At 36.2% G+C, this 18,053-nt stretch overlaps 1 protein-coding gene across 1 annotated transcript in view; it reads left to right on the forward strand.

The window, feature by feature from the left end:
- Window positions 1-18,053, forward strand: part of HCN1 (hyperpolarization activated cyclic nucleotide gated potassium channel 1) — a 204,277-nt gene that overhangs the window by 16,431 nt on the left and 169,793 nt on the right. Inside the window, exon 2 of the mRNA XM_042028383.1 lies at window positions 6,424-6,847. Coding sequence (XP_041884317.1) covers window positions 6,424-6,847 — 424 coding nt within the window. The remainder of the gene's footprint in view (window positions 1-6,423; window positions 6,848-18,053) is intronic.

Genomic DNA, 18,053 nt, shown 5'->3' on the forward strand with positions numbered 1-18,053 from the left:
GAGATGCATTTATCTAATCATCTGCCTTGTGCATAGAATCACAACTGTGCAACAAATTGCAAATTGCCACTGCTAAGTGGGATTAAACAGGTAAAAATCATGATATCTTTTTGAAATTGTGGAAGTTTGTAATTTTAGATACATTCTGTGATTATATAAAAAAGAAGACAGTATTGCTGAATTTTGTTATTATCTCTTTGAGGTAGGAAATTGTATCAATATTTAAAAAAAAAAAAAAGCCAGCAAGGGACATACATTGGATCTTTTAAGTATATATGGCTAACCTTGAAGTAATGGACTCCAGTATTATTCTGAAACCAAATTAAGATTTCTGGTGGTCTGAAAATTTCATTATTGGGTTATTTTTTAAATCGCTTTTAGTCTCCATCAGAATGAAACCATTAAGCTGGAAGATTCCCAAGTCCAGCACTGCTCTTATTTCAATCAGGGAAACACAGTTTTCAGAACATCAGCCTCTGCCTTGTCGCAGACTGACCAGTCTCTGACAGGTAGAGAAAGCCTTTCTGCTGCTCCAGCAGGTTACCTCACTAAGTCAATGAATGTTCATTAAGCTTGATATGCTTTAAATTAAAAAAGAGTAGCAAAAGTTGATGAAATTTTCACCTGAGAAAGTATCGCTTAATCATATTTCTGCCCTTCAGCATCACCCCTTGGTGTGGAGGATACACTGTTAGAATTCTACTGTAGTGTGCACTTTGCAATCAAAAGAGGTGAGCCATGAAAGAGACTCTTATTTCAGCCTTGCAGTGTTTCCTTGGTTGTGTTTACTGAATATAAGCTTAAAGCTGTCAAGGTGGAAATAGAGTAGCATAAAAAACCTAGATCGACAGTTTCAGGAGAATAGTTTATCCTTTAAAAGCAAAACAAAATACCAGCCCATAAGTTTTTTCTTCTTAAAGCTTTGCAAAATGAGGTACATTCAGATGAGAAAAGTTTTATCCATACAGAAGGATGACACAACTGTAGAAGTGACCTGATTGCTCGTGCAAAACAGGCCAACATAACATAGTGGCACTCCACTAGTAATTTTAATGCCTTTGTATTAATAATGGTCACAGAGACAGATTACAGTGAATTCTAAGTTTGGGAATTTTAAAATAAAAAAGGAATTTCTGCTCAGCCAAAATCACCAAAGCAATCCACTGTGGATTTGCAACATTTAAACAGAGTTTGCTCTATAGAGGATGTTGAATGCAGTATTTCTTGCTAAAATAGAATGAATTTAGTATTTAATTTGTATGCCTTTTTTCCAGAAGTAGCTTGTTTTCCTCTAGGTGTGTGTATGTGTAAGGGAGAAACAGATGGGCAGAATGAAAATGGATAGCTGGGCAGAAGGGGATATCCTCATTTTAAGGCTGTAAAAAAAAAAAGTGATGATTTTTCAGGAAGTTTCCAGGCAGGGACACCTGTGCAATCATTAAAGGAATTGGGTCCTCTGAAGAAAACACTCCCTTCTTCATTCTCCTGCCCTTTTCAATGCATCCCAGTAATTATCTGTGTTTTGCAGATGTTTTCAGGCATGTCTAGCTTTGTTCCCTTTTACTAGAAGAGTAGTAAGAGTTGCGCAACCAGAGAAAGATAGCATGTCCTATGAGAATCAAATTCTGACATGGATAATACCAAGTTCAGTGTTTGTTACCATACAGTACAATAAAATTCAAAATTACTGTTATTTCTACCAAGATTATTTTGTTTTGTATAGGACATCGATTCCTCTGTTAGGTGAACCAGTGATCCATGAAAGCAAAGGAAATAAAGCTGTGTTTGAAGGTGAGACCAAAAAAAAAAAGTGAAAAGGAAAGTCAGTGTTCATGTCACTGAGCATCTGCTAGTCAATCACAATATTTAGCTGACGAATAAGCAAGTTTTGTAGGAAAGCTTGTGAAGTTTTTTTACAGTTCTTGATTTCTCTGAATGTGTAGAGTGAAATCATGATGTATCTGAGGTCCGAAAACCTAATCTATGATGCATCCGGCTTTGCTTCAAAAGTATTTTACAAAGCAATCTGAGTTAGTATCTTTTTTGATGGCCTTCCAGTTTATAATGTGGATGAGTATTTATGACTGAATTTCCTGAAGTTTTACTGATACAATTTTCTTCTCTTTAATAAAAGATCAGAATTTTACAATCTTTCTTGAAACTCAGAAAATGTAAATTTAAGCAAAGCCGTGACTACTGTGCAGCCTTCAGTCACAGCACTCAGTGCCTGAGAGATGCCGCTAGCTCTGCTGTGCAGTTTGTGAGACCACTGACAACTTCTGCTGGTTCAGTTTGGGTGTCCCGTAAGGATAATCATATCTCAAATTGTGCTAATTCAAGGAAATTGAGACTCTGCTGTTGATGGGCAGAAAAAGGAAATAATAAAGCAAACAAATCTGAATTTGTATGTACAGCAAATAATGCACTGAATTAACTCAGAGATGAAAGTTCTTTCCTTAAGACTCAGTTTTCTCTGAGTTGGGGATATAAAGTGGAAAATAAAATGCCTGTTAGAATTCATAGTGTCTTACGTTAGTAAGTTGAATACAAACAGTGATTAATTGATACTAAGTAATTCTTTATCGCTGCTTGGGTAGGCACTCATTTTGAACAGGCTGTTCATCCTATCCAGGACAGCCTGTGGCGGTGAATAAAACACCAACGCTTCAGCACCGTATTCCAGAGCTGAAAAAACATTGTTATTACTGTAAGTTTTGAAAATATACTACATAAATTATGAGTGAAAATATCACTGAAAGAGGCCTATGAATCCATCTAGTTTTGATGATTCCAAACTAGTAATTAGTATTTTTTTTAATATTTCTGTATAAAATAATTTTTTAAAACTATGAATAAGTGTGCCTTAAGATTGGGGTTTACAGACTTTTTTTTTTTTTTTTTTGCCTAGAGGTAATATACCTCTGAGCCATTTAGAAGCACTTAAAAAGCTTCAGGAGTAGTTCAGTGCAGTGCAGCGGTGACCTCTGCACCCTCTGTTAATGGCATCTAGTAGTAGCTTCACTGAATTAGCTTCAGCTGAGAAATAAGCTCTATAGCTGTTTGCTGTGGGGCTAAGGTCAGGCCTTGCTTCTCATTTTGAGCTTTGGAAGATCTCATTACCCCCAGACTCCTTCTTATTTTCCTCATTCTCGAAAATTTTAGGTCATAAAAACCTTGCTCTTCATCAGCATTTTATGATACCTTATATAAATGTGGAACTCTTGAGATTGTGAATTGTAGATTCATAACCATCCTCACTGGGGTAGGGGAAGTATGAAAAAAATATAAATAATGCTAAAAGTAGTTTGAAACAAAGGACTATCTTGTGTGTCAGTGGCAGCTCCTTATATTGTCTTGTGAGTCTTTACAGCTTTCTTCTTGTCATGTGAATAGTAGGATGTTCTGAACTGTAGGCAAGGAACGTATTGTATTACTTTCTCTGCACAGCTCAAAGAAGGGCAATACAGGGAGTTGCATCTAGTTTTTCTCACCTGAAATAAAATATAATGTGGCCAACAGAATGGCATTTGGAAACATTTTCCTAAAAGAAAATGTCCAAGTCATTTCTAAATGAAAAATAGTAAGGGTTTTTCTTACTAACTAATCAGCTTATATATTGTCGGCTAAAATCAAAATACAAAAGTCCTTAGCATTCAATATTATTTTAGCCCTGATGCTACCACTTTTGCTGACATTCAACATCAGGAACACCAGTTTTTTTTGCATAATCACAGTATGTGATGATCCTTTAAACCGCAGATTACCGTAGGTTAAAAACACCTGGTTCTGTATTATCTCCGATGTTGGCTGGGTGGCTGGTTGTTGTGTGGCTTTGGTTAGCCTTTGTTGCATAACTGCTCCCTGTGCTAGAGCAATGTAAAGGTCAATCTGAAATTAGCAATGCTTTGCTTAGGAGTGAGACAAAGATACAAGGTCACTATTTCCAATTTGTTTTCCAGTGGTTTTCAGGATTCCTTGAAGATGTTTATTCTCCCAGAGGACTTTTGTGAAGTACTTTGGCTGATAGCATTTTAAAAGTGTTTGTGGTAATTTTACTTATAGATCACAGTGGCAGTGATGCATGAATTTAGTGGTTCCTTGTGTATGGTAATTCTAGATTACTGACAAGGAATCTAGCACAGTGAGAAGTATTACATGAATTGAAAAAGACAAGAGAAATTGGGAAATTTTTGCCAGATATGGGGAATACTATCACATGCTGAAGAAAAATACATACAGCCTGAATAAAACGGAACATTTTTAGCAGTTACTGTTCACATTTATTGCAAGACTGAAAATGTGTAAGACACAAATCACATTGTGGTACACAGGGAATTATTTTTAAAGTCTATTTCATGCAGTTTCTGAGTACCAGTTAGATGTACGTTGCCAACTACTCTCTTCTCTCAAATGGTAGTTAAATCTAATCTCTCCAGGTTTCTCTTGAAATAAATAATTTTAAAACTGGGAATTCTCATGCCAATATCAATCCTATGCTACTTTTCCTTTAGCATGTTTTGCAGTTACAGATAATAGTTGCTATTCTCTGATCAGCACTCTGTAAACATAGAAATATTTGTTTCCAAGGTAAACGTTGAAAAAGGGAATTCATAAAGCTAGATCTTTGGGATTTTTCAGCCTGGAGAAGGAAAGGCTTCGGTGTGACCTAACTGTGTCCTTTTAGTACCTGAAGGGAGCCTACAAGAAAGATGGATAGACTATTTTCAAGGGCATGTAGTGACAGGACAAAGTGGAATGGCTTCAAACTGAAAGAGGTTTAGATTAGATATTGCAGAAAGATTTTTATTGTGAAGGTGGTGAGGCACTTGCATTGTTTTCCTAGAGACGCTGTGGATGCCCCATCCCTGTAAGTGTTTAAGGCCAGGCTGGATGGAGCTCTGAGCAGCCCGTTCTAGTGGAAGGTGTCCCTGCGTGTGGCACAGGGGTTGGAAGTGGATGATGTTTAACATCCCTTTCAGCCCAAACCATTCTGTGATTTTATGATCATTTGATAATACAAGAAACAATCTCTGAATCTAATACAATCGATATTCTCTGTGCAAGTCTAGCACGAGCTAGGCTCATGGTTCTGAAATGTTTGGTGGCCAGTTAAACTGTTATTTTTGCTGGTTGCCATGAACCTTTACCAAGATGAGGATGTTTGTTTCATGTCAGGAAGCTGGTGTTAGTATGATGGAAGTGGCCTGGAAGTCAGCGTTGAAGTAACACACTGGTGGTGTGCCTGTGACATGTCCCCTGCACCAGGCCCCACTGTGACAGAGGGGTGGGGCAGAGAGATAGTTGTGGAGCCATTGCTGCCTCAAGTCTTCTAGAAAGTCCAATGAGTCGATGGGCAACTGTTGTTGATTGGTTTCTGTACCTCTCCAAATCAGTTTTAGTTGACCAGATTTTATTCTTGTACAGAGTAAGAGGTTATGCATTGGGTTCAGGCTTTCTTGAGTTTCGTTTCAGTTCTTTTACTGCATAAGAATAGTTTTCTTTGACTATTTAATATTTAAGATTTATTATAATTTGCTTAAAATCTGTTATATGCTACTGTCCCCCGGAAATCTTCCATCAGGATAGATATTCTGTGTAATGGGTGCATTTACTCAGCATTTCCATCACAGATATTAAAGTTATGAGTCTGACTCTCTACCATATTGTGTCAAGCATGGTTAGCATTCTGACAATGTTACAGAGGAGCCTTTAGATCCTTCCAGGCAAAATGGTGAAATGCAGTACCGCTTTCTATTAGTATGCGAATTGCAACTATTTTTTCTAAAATTTCTTGGCTAGTTCTGAAAGAAGATAGACTATGAGGTTGTAAAAATGCATGAAAGTTCAGTTAAGGTTGTAAAAGTGGATGGAGGTTTTTATGTTATCTAATTATTGTTTCTATTTTTTTCTTCAGTGCTTTTTTCCTCTTCTTGTAATTTTATTCCAGCACTGTAATGGTATCAGTACATTTGCAAAGAGATACTGACATTTAATATATTATCTGTCAGATATTTGGCTTTCCACTTTGACAGAAATCTTAGGAAAACTGTTGCATTGCTAAAGCACTTCTGATTGGCACAAGACATTGGTTTTATCTGTATGAAACCACAAAGAGGTTTTGACAGAAGTCTGGATAAGTCTGCTCAGGGCCACACATGCACACCTTTCAGTGTGTGATATACCATGGAGTGATAAGCCATAGTACTGCCTTTATTCTAGATGCATATTTTTAAGAAGAAAGGCACATAATGAAGTGTTAATTAATTTGTCTGTAATGACCATCAATACGCTGAGTGAGTTAAAACAATGAGAATTTTCTTAGTAATAACAAAATCTGGTGGTGAAGTGGGTGGCATGATAGAGACCATTTTGTAATATTTTACCACATTATATCAACCATTCTGTTTCTTCCTTTTTTCCTAGGTTTTACTGGGATTTAATCATGCTCATAATGATGGTTGGAAACCTTGTCATCATACCAGTCGGGATCACATTCTTCACAGAACAAACAACAACACCATGGATTATTTTCAATGTGGCATCAGACACTGTTTTTCTATTGGACTTGATCATGAATTTTAGAACTGGGACTGTAAATGAAGACAGCTCTGAAATAATACTGGACCCAAAAATCATTAAGATGAATTACTTAAAAAGCTGGTTTGTGGTTGACTTCATCTCATCAATACCAGTGGATTATATCTTTCTCATTGTAGAAAAAGGAATGGATTCAGAGGTTTACAAGACAGCAAGAGCACTTCGTATTGTGAGATTTACAAAAATCCTCAGCCTGTTACGTTTATTGCGCCTTTCAAGACTGATTAGATACATACACCAGTGGGAAGAGGTAAGATTTATATGGTCATAACATCTTTCACTAAGATCTTATTCCTACACAACACTAGTCAATCTCTGTGAAGAGCTACACAAGAACAAGAATGTAATACATCTTTTACTCACTAGCTGGTGTAATTACAAATGCGTGCTATTGGCAAGGCCTGTTTGGAAAAAAGCAGCACTGGGTAACCATCTTCTCTCTGCTAATGACAGAGACCAAAAATGTTTGGCACCATCAATACAATTTGCATGAATGGACTCCTAGTGAATGTTACCAAATGTCCAAAATATCAGAGTAAGACTCTAGAAAGGAATGCTAGAAATTTTAACAACCACCTAAACCTGAATTGGAGTTTGATGACTCGCACTTAAATTTATTAATAATCTTGTAGTCATGGAGAACTTAAAAAAACCCTTGTTCATATTTTTCTGTTTTAGGAGAAATTGAAGCCATTTACCATTGAGTAGATTTCCTGGCATGCTTATTGTTTGAACGCTGTATGTAGGCTGAATATAATAAATACTGCCCTTCTTTATGAAAAATGGGCAGTTCAAATTTTGAGTCATTGCCTTCTAAACTGTCAACTCCACTGTTTCCAGACATGATGTTATGCTGCCTGTCAGTTTGTTATAGTGACCTTTCCAGGAAATTATGGCATTCTCCAATTTGGCATACTTATGGCTAGGAAATGTTCAATGCATTAGCACATGCCACTATGATTCAGTCATTTTGTTTCTTGCCTGTCCTCATTTCTGTAGTTCTAAATATCATCATGTGTTTTAAACAGAAGTGCTAAAGCCATGGGAAAAATAACTGCTGTTTTCTAAACCTTCCTTGCAGTAAGCATAAAGAGAATTCTTTTGTAGAGCATTATCATGGAAGCAGTATTAAAATTGATTTGCATAAATTTATTTACCTGTTTGATAAAGATTTATTTACTTAAATGAATATTGAAGGATGATTTGGTTTGGAATGATGGAAGGATCATTTTTGGTTCTTTTTCTGCTGGTTATCTCCAGTATAATATGCACTTTCTGGTTTAAGAGAGACCTGAGAGCAGAGCCATCTCACAAATAAAATCAGATTATAATTTTAAATGGCATGATGCTGTTTGATGCTAAGTATCAAAAGTCAGAAAAATTTATAGTAGTTTCTCAAAAAGATCCTGAAATTATTTTTTATTACTCTGTTTGGTAAATCTGCTTCTTTTTGCCTCTTTGTAAAGCACTGAAAGATGTTTTTGCACAGAAATAGAGCACTGTAGATTTGCTCAATTTAACCAAGGCAAGTGTTTAGGCATATTTTTCAATTCTACCATAAAGCTGTGCTTTTGTCTCCTCTGTGCTTCACAGAGAGACAACCTTCTGAAATGCATTCAATGACATTATTTTCTGGCAGCTTGAGTTATTAGCTTGCCACTGTAAAGGCCTACCAGGCAGAGAAATGAATTCCCTTTTTCCTCCCCTTCTGTCTGCTGTCAAACAGTAATCAGGTATCCTAAATAAAAATAGTTGAACTGGCCGCTAAATGGGACTAAAAGTGACCAGAGTATGTGGTCCAAATCAGCAATAGTTGCTGTTTGGTCTGTTTCTCTTTAGCTAATGTCTGCTTGACTGCAACTTCACCTTTAATTCCACTAGTAAAATTTGTGAAATATGTTCTCAGGAAAGTAAAAGAGGATCTAAAGGTAGGCTTTTTTTTGTTTGTTTGGGGTTATTTTGAGACTGTAATAAAGCAGCAAAAAGTTCCTTGTCTGATTTTGAAAAAAATTCTCACGTGCAAGAGCAGAGAGAAATACATAGTCCAAAATCAGGCTCTGATAAATCCCAAATGAAATGTGTGAAAGAATAAAAAGGTAGGTTTGTTTGTTTTGTTAAGTTTTTTACAGAGATCAGAAATAAAGAAGGTAATAGATTTTCATATATGGCTCCATGGAAAATGTGTGTTATAATAGCTTAATGTTTTAAAACAAACAGACAAAAAAACTGATTAGGGATGACATTTGCTGAATTATTGGGAAAAAATAACTGGATTATCCCACAGGGGTAGTCAGTGAGACTACTGCTGATATTAATGTTCTCTGTATATGTGTGTTTCCACATGGACAACAAGGAGCAACTATTGACTAATGTTTATGGCACAGAACTGGAGCCTGTTTGTGTATGAGCTGACATGTTGGTTTCAAATGTGGTGCAGATAAATCTAAAGTATATGTATTTGGATCCAGAATAATGAGCATTATGTCAAAAATATCAAGAGGACAGCCAGCAAACTCATTTTTCATGATGTGCCAAGAGAATACTTCATGGATAACTGGTGGATGAACAAACCAAGTTGTATGATAAGGCAGTTTTATCCCTGTGTTTCTACATCCTCAAAGAAAATAGCAGTCTGACATTGTCTGAGCTTTTCCTTTTTCGATAGCACATATCTGGAATTCAGGTGGTTGATATCCTGAACTTTAAGATGAGTAGGCAAAAATTTAAAAGATTCCTTTATGACACTGGTGAAACATGGTTCCTTTTCATTATTTATTTCCACACCATTTAAGTCGATTAAATTAGGATCAAGCTGCCAACAGCCACCTAAAGTAATATTGAGGTAAATAATGTATGCATTTCAGGAGCTTTCTCTTCATTAAGCATTATGGAACAGCTATAGCCTGTGGTGGGATATATATGAAAACTGATTGATAGATTCATATCAGTCTGATGTTAATTACTTATCCAAATGAATGGCTCAGTGGAAATGGGAAGAAACACTTCAAGAAAGGGACAGGAGATGTGTAGGCAGGAAATCATTTACTGAATTTGCAAATTCACACTTCCCTGAAACTTCTTTTTAGCTATTATTTCTAATATTCCAGTCCTTTAAACTCAGATATTGACAATACATCGTGTATTTACTAAAACTAAATTATATGCAAGGGAAAATTGATATTTTAATTGGTGATTACAGAAATTATACTTAAGAAGTAATTTTTGACCGAGGACTTGTTTTGGATTTTTTAAAATTTAAGTTCCTAAAAATACTGAACAGGAGATACTGGAACTAATTTGTATTTACTTTAAGTTTTATGAGACTACGTGAACCCCTGACCCTTGAATGGTGTTTTTACAACTAGTAAGTTATTCTTAGTTAAATATGCTCATAGATCCCTGAACAATTAAAAATAAAAGATAAAAACAATTAAAATAAATACATTATTCCATGCCAAGTGATATGCCACTTTGCTTTATATTTGCCTATGATACTAGTTTACTGATTCTTTAAAATAACAATATTTTCCAAAAGCTGCATAAAACCCAGACTTCAATACCTTTGCTTACAGCTATTCTAAACACAGGACAAGACTTAGTAAATCTATGAGTAAATAGAAGTGGTTCTTCCAAAAATATGCCCTAAGTCCTTTTTGTTCTGAGATGTCTGATTATGTAGAACTAGAACCATTTTTAAAGAGAATCAATGCTTATTGCAAGTTATGTAATAAAGGTTACATTCTGCAAAAAGTCATATAGCAAAATGTGCAAAAATTGTAAATTGCAGCCATGTCTTGTTTTGGTTTAACTTCTACTGAAACCTAGTTTTCAATTTGCCAAACATTTTTGAGTTTCATGAACCTATGTAAGTGTCGATATCCACTCTAGTTGTTGGCAAAGTTCTGGTGCTTAACGAAACACACTTCTGAGCACATCACACCGACATACCATTTTCCAGTTTTGCTGGGTTATTTCTAATAATCACAGTACTTCAGGTTCAGAAAAGCTCATAAATACAAGCTCGCTGAAATTCTAAGTTTTACTAAGGTGATTAAAAATTAAGTGTGTGAGACCTTTGCGACATCAGGGCCTGCATTAGAAATTTCATCTGTTGCTCCCGTGGTACCAACCCTGAGTATCACAGGCCACCACTAGGTGTCCTCTCCTTGTTGTTCTGTTTGTTGCCAACGGTACAAAAACATGCATTATGTGTCTCTATGATGTTGAATCATTGTTATTTCCTAAATAAAATTATCGTAAAAGAACACTTATGTTATCCAGACAACAGAAGAAAACTCCTACTTCAGTAGCATGCTGTTTCTGTGGTAGGTACACAATGACTTTTGTCAAACCAAATAACTTTTTCTTTCCTCTAAAGCCAGGTGAAAATTCAAGGCTTTTATCTCTCCTCTTGATTACTGACTGGGAAATTTTGTGGGAAGGGAGAGATGGTGAGTTAAGTGGGTATTTGGTCGTGTTGGATGAAAACACTTATCTTTACTGACTGGATTATTAATTTAATTTTATTTTATTTTAACAGGACTCTGTCTACAAGACATGGGGTTTTCCTGTCAATGATGGTGTTTTACAGTTTAAATTTTTTAATTAATAGCTGTGTGGAAATGGGAGGTGACATATTTTTGCTTTCTTTTTATTCAATTTTAATTCCTGTCATCCAAGGAGATATTTTAAAATATATTTTCTAGGCCCTACCTAGTTCTGTCAATTAGTCAAGTACTGCAAATAAGTACACTTGTACAGACTGAGTGGCAATTTTGAAGTAAATTAGCTTAAAGTAGGAAATTTTTTTATTGCCTTTTAGAGATACATGAACCAAATATGAGTTGTCTGTCTCTTACGGAGTGAGGGGAAGGTATTTGTTAAGTAACTCCAGGGGAAAGAAGACATAGGAAAGTCCATCTTCTTTTACTGTCATAAAGTCTGTGAATTCTGCAACAAAGCCTCTGTATTGATGTCTTCTGCCTTCCTAACATTAAGAAGATGGAAATAGGAGGTAGGAGAAAATCCCTAATTCTAGAAGAAGGAAACAGAAACACAAGCAGTGCTTTTTTTTCTTTTTTTTTTTTTTGCCTTTTTGGGTTGTTATGCTTGGAAAATGCCTCATGTATCAATTACTGAATTAGTGAATTTGTGTCCTCTCACAAGCCCATGGCTTGGGTCACATCAAGGTTTGCTTGAGGGTTCCTCTTTGTTCTGCAGTCTTCCCTACCAGATCATGATGACCAGCTGTGGTCATGAGTGCTTGGCATGTGCTGACCAGCACCATCTCTTGTGTAATCTACAGGGAAAAAAAAAAAAGCCCAAACACGCCGTTTGCTTGCAGTTTGAGTGGAAAAATCTATGAGTGCTCCTTGCTCAGCATTGCTGTAGTAGATGAGCTCCCCAGCTTTATCAGAGCAGAGGGCTGCTCAGCCCTCAGTTCCACAGAGGGAATGTGTTGTGCTAGCTGTCAGTTCGTTCCTGGGTGAGACTTGCAGTGCTGGTATTCCTCCCTAATTCGATTGGGATGTTGGCTAATGGATAGTCTGTCTCTAGGACAGAGAGGTGTTTTATCTTCACTGAGCCAGAACCTGGACTACTAGCCCTTTTTTTTCCACTTAAATTCAGAGAGTGCAAAGGCAGTTTCTTTGAGACAGCTGAGGCTGATGTCTTGATAATCCTGTTCTGGTTTGCTAAATAGAATTTGCGTATGTGGGTAGAACTGAAGGTAAGTTACATAAATAAGAAGGTAAGATACCCAAATTCTAACATAAAGTGTTATACAATATAAACGAACATGGGAATCAAAAAACTTGTCATCAGTCTGATACAGATATGTAGGCCACAATGCTGTTAATTTTTTCTTCTCTGACATGTAACTTACAAGGCTATTGTCTGTGTTTTGCTAAACGAGCCCCTAATAGTCTTTACAAAAGTGGTAGTGTTCCAAATGGGAAATTTTGATGGATCTATTTTCCTTTTTGTTTACATGAAATTATGCATATTTTAACATTAGGTGGATAAATTGTGTTCGGTTGTGCAATATTTTTTAAGGAAAAATTTTGAGGAAAATTATTTGTGTGAGAAATGTATGTATCATTGGAGATAAAGCGTATGTCCACAAACATCACTGACAAAATCTCGAGTTTTTAATTTTCACTCTTTTAAATTCCATGCAACTGTAGGGAAATACAAATGATGTATAAAGACAACTAAAAGGCATTATTATCCATGGTGTCCTAATAACAGAATACTAACGGTTGAAAAAGCACATTTGTAGAGAAGGCAATTACTGAAATGCAGGCAAGACATTGAGTATTCTGGTTTTTAATTCCCTACTTTATGGTCTAGGCATAATCACTTTCATAGAAAGAATAATCTATTCCCCTAGAGAGTAAATAGGAAGTGTATTGAGTGTAAAGTTTCTTGCTTCATCGTTCTACCCCCTTTTTAAGACTGTGCAAACTGAGCTGCCTTTCTTCTGTGCCTACGCCAGGAGAGTAATTGTGTGGTGATGCTTTCCCTGGGAGATAAACCAGGGAAATGTAGAACATAGCCTGAGATAAATTTCCCTGAACTCAAAAGCTGGATGATAATGTTTTCTTCTTTAGTAGGTGTTTGCCTGGCTTCTATGGTAATGTTCCTGGGGGACTTCACTGTAGTCAACCCAGAAGATGGGTTCACCCTTGCAGTAACATTTATAGATAATGCCAGTCAATCAGTTTTGAAAATTATCAGAACAGTGTCACCATGTCTTTGACACATAAGTGTAACACAGGTTTTTAGCAGATTTTTTTTTTTAAGTCCAACTCGTTGTTCACTATTTTTAAGCCTTTTAAGCCATGCTGGCAATAGCTCCTTTTTTTTTGCACTTGCTCAAGCTTGCACACACTACCCGTGGCTGCAGATTTGTAAAAAAACCAAAAGCCTTGTTCTTCCATCTTAAGCTTTTAGCAGAAGAAGAAACCTCACTTAGCTTTACAGAGTAATGGCCTGCTGGATACACCCCATGTCAGGCAAGGGGGAGGTCAGGCATGTTCAGTCCTCTTGCAAGACAGAGCTGCTGGCTGCTTACCATGTCATCCGGCTCCCTCCCTGGAGCAGCAGAGCTATCAGAGAAGGTGATGATGGCCAAAGAGCTGTTTGGGCAGCCCACGGTCTGGATCATGGTTCACCATTCGGACACTGCGATACTGCAGAGTCCTTCCCACAGCGAGTGCATGGATTACAAGCTCCCTTTGATTCCTTCAGTGATGAGACAGAAAGGGACCATGTGAATGGGATTTTTCAGTTCTTTTCCAATGTATTTTTAAAAAATTAAAAATTGTACATATTTTACAAGAATGACAGTTGTAGTTTTGTTCCTTGCAGGCTAAACACAATTCATTCAGGTATCTCTGCATTTTCAATTTGTATTAATAGTGACCACTACAGAATGACTGTTTAACTTAAATTACTCAGCAACAGTAATTGAACTAACAGATGTTCTCACCTTGTCACTAATGCCTTGTAGAATCCTTTCCTTCTTTGTTTTTTTCATAATACCTACAGATCTTCGTGAATAAAGAAGTCAGCCATTCTCTTTATGCAGCTGCTAGGAAAGAAATAATTAGGGATATTTTATGGTAATTTTATGCTGTCTTAATAATACTTACTTTTAAAATAAATTTTTAAAACACACATTTGAAGCTGGGTTGCTAGTCTACTAAATACGCCAGTAAATCATTTGGGATGGGAGACATACAATCCACTGTAATAATTCCTCATACGATATATATTGATATGTGTATTAAGGAAAGCAACAAGATGTCCTTATAGTGCATCGTTACTATTTGAAAGCTGCAAAATAAATGATACAGTAAAAATTAATTAGAAAAGTGTGTGCATAGAAAGTGGATATGTGAAATTTTAACATTTTCCTAACGTTTGACTACAAAGGGGCAGTTTCATTTTTAAATTAAGTAATCATTTATTAAAGGGTGAAAAGATAATACATTAGATTTCAATTTAATATAAATCTGTGTTCTACTTTGAGAAGAAAATTTTCAGTTGAACTGAACGGCTTTTTGAAAAAAAGTCCCCAAGCCCACCATTGTGTTCTCTTGGTTCGCTTATGTGCAGAACAGTGTGCAGGTGAAATTTGGTGGGATTTTTTAGGAGAGCTTTGGTTTTCTCAGACAGATCTGAGAGGTACAAAAGAGAGAAATAGAGGTATCTGGAGAACTTGTGCTGGACTGTACTGGTTAGACCATCCGTGCACTGTTGCTTTTATTTATTTATTCTCCCAGTTTGTCATGTCCCTGAGCTCATATGGGCATTCTATTGAATATCAATAGGTCAAGAATCATGTTCTGATTTTGATCAGATTTGAAAACCTTCTAATACATTAAAATACTTGTGACACTACTAATTTAAGTATATTTCTGTTGTTATGGCTCCCATTGAGGACCATGGAATGTGTTTCAATAGTTAATTAGGAAAAAGGGTCTGTTTTTTAAGGGTAAAATGGCCTGGATTAACCATTTAGGGAGTAAGACGCAACTGTATAAACCTATTTAGAGAGGGTTGAGGAGCTGAGATGGCAGTGTAGAAATGGCTCTACCATTTACACATTATATTAAATGAGTTATTTCTAACCTGAATCTCATGGAGTTTATTCCAAATAATGGGTATTATCCCACATGTGTAATGTATGATTGAAACGTAGTTGTGACCTGGAAAAAACAGGGAAATCACCTAATTCAGAGATTGTCAGAGCTCATTGCTGCCGAGCGGAAATGAAGGCTGTGGTTGAACTGTTAATCTCTCCACCATATTGCAGTGGGAACATGCTCTATTTCTCACCGTTTTCACCTTTCTTAACCCAGACAAGTGCTTTGTAGTGGTCTTTCCATGTATTTAAGCTCATAGGATTCTCTTTGTTACTTTTTGTCTCCTTAAAACACCTCTTTTTTTCCCCCCACGCTCTCTTCTTTCAGAACCAATGAGTTTAACTGTGTATCTGCTTAACTTAGTATGGTGTTTTGTAGTTGTACTTCCTTTCTTTCCAGTTCCAGCTTGTTAGTGACCTGGCAGAAACTGCTGCCATATCATGTATTTGGTGTCAGTTCAATCTTGGGTTTGTGTGACAAAACGGTGTGCAATACCTGAGATCCTGCTTTGAATCCAAGTGGATTGTCCCAGGTGAGGAGCTGTGGGAGTAGAGCCCTGTATATAAGAGAAACCATCTCTAAAAAAATCAAAAGTGCCTGAAGACTAATTATGATATAACTGCTGTAATCTTTGCCAGAACCATGGACCTTGTTCATTTGAACTGCCTGTAGAGCAGAGGAAAGATGTGACTATCAACCCCCCCTCCAAAAAAGCCCAACCCACCCAAACAAAAACGAACCAAACCCCACACACAAACAAACAAAAACAAAATAGAAAAAACCCCAAGAAACAACACAAATCCAAAACATGAGAGAACAATGGTAGTTCAGACAAATGTGCATGTACGTATTTCTGTGAGTATGTCTTCAAGGGTGAAGGTTCCTAACCTTCACTGCACCTTTCAACAGAAACACATCACTCCGTACCTCTAAAAAGAAAATTAAACTATCTACAATTTTTATCTCTCTGGATTAATTCTCCATGCATTATGTACTCAGTTTACCTTAAGTGACTGCCAGTATATTCAAAGATTCATGACAAACAGGCAGTCCTTTATCTCAACTAAAAACTGTAAGTTTCCCTGTTGAGTTGATACTTCTGTTCATACTCTAAAGATAGTAGCATTCAAAATTTATGGCCAGAATTTGAACCTGGAGAGCAAATATTGCTGTGCATAATTTAAAATGAATCTTTTTTCAAGAGCACCTTCCTGTGGGATTTCCAAAGCACATTATTGAAAACCATATAGTAGCTCTCATCGGAATGATCGATTTTTTTCTTAACCAAAGGCATGAATTATGTCTTCATCTGTCTCAAAAATAGCTAGGCATCCCACATGAGAATTGTTTCCCAGCTGGGGAAATATAATGTCAGATACGTTTCAATAAGGAAATGGAAATAAAAATGCATCTGAAATGTAGTTTCAGCAGGCAAGAGGTAACTTCTAGAACTCTGCCTTGTTTTGATTACCAAGAAGTTTTAAAATACTGAACCCAAACAAGTAACTTGCATTTTTCTTGCAAGGACTTTCAGGTGAATTAAGCAAAACACTGTTTTTCGTCCAGCGTCAGTCATATGAACACTCTTTTTCCTATCGCTTACTCATTTTGCCCAGGGCAAAACCAGCCTCTACCATGAACGTGGTTTTTTCCTGTTTCCTATGTGTCAATTTTGGTAACTTAATACACAGCTTTGCCCACTTTGGATATCTATTTATGTTTCTGATAACGCTTGCATATCACAAATATTTATATTTCTTGATCTTCTAAAAATAGTTTGAAAAGAATCAGTCTATTTTGGGGCATTTCTAATGGGCATAGTAACTGCAAGGCACGAGAAATAAGGGTGTCAAAGGTTTGTATGACTAAAAGTAATATCAGCCCTAATGTTTTTCATTTAAGTAAATCCATGAAGAGGTATCTTATTTTAAAACTAATTTTCAAAATAAATTCTAGCAAAACTTCTCATGCTTTCTTCATTTTCCTTTTATTTTCCCATTGCTACTCCTATGGAAGGTGTCTGTAGACGCTTTTACACTTTGTGCAAAGTGAATATGGTTCTGAAAAACAGCTGAAGACATGAAGACTACAGCTAAATTGTAATTTTAAAACTGCATATGTCTCTGTTAACCTAGTTAGAGCTAAGAATTTTAAATTGTTGGGACAGTACATTAGGGCATTATTTATTACAGACACAATATTTTTATTTAAACTCTCAGCCTCATGCGGTGAATTGGTTTCTTTCTCATATCTTTGAACAAATGAAAGAAAAATGGTCAGTTGAATATTTGGTTTGTGAATTCAGCACTGAAATGCAAAAGGAGGTATGTAAAATTAAACTTTTTAGTTCTTTGTGAATTGAGTACAGAACTTTGTTTCTCTCCTCATTTAAAAAGTCCCACATGAGTTATGATCATGGTCTCATGGATTTCTTTCAACTTTCTTTAAACGTTTGGGTTTTTTTGTTGTTTTCTTTGTTGTTTTTTTCCTGATATGATGAATATCATAGAAGTACTCATTATCATCTCTTTTAGAATTAGAAAATTTAGCCCACTGGTGGATTTTCATCTGAGAGTGCAAAATAATTCCCCACCAATTAAAAATCTATAACTTTTTGCTGAGTCATGACAGAGGTATTGAGATATTTAAAATTTGAATTGCAGGGTTATTATACATATTTGGGAAGTCTTCCTTCATCTTTTTTGATCTTTTGACCTAAGGTTCTTGAAGCAGCAGTGCACTTCTAGCTCTATGCTCCAGTACTAAATATACTTTAAAATTTTAATCCTGTATTAACTCTTATGC

Source organism: Corvus kubaryi, unplaced genomic scaffold, assembly GCF_017639235.1.
Source record: "Corvus kubaryi isolate FWS band 111438036 unplaced genomic scaffold, C.kubaryi_AGA036_p1.0 37308, whole genome shotgun sequence".
Taxonomy (NCBI): Eukaryota; Metazoa; Chordata; class Aves; order Passeriformes; family Corvidae; genus Corvus; species Corvus kubaryi.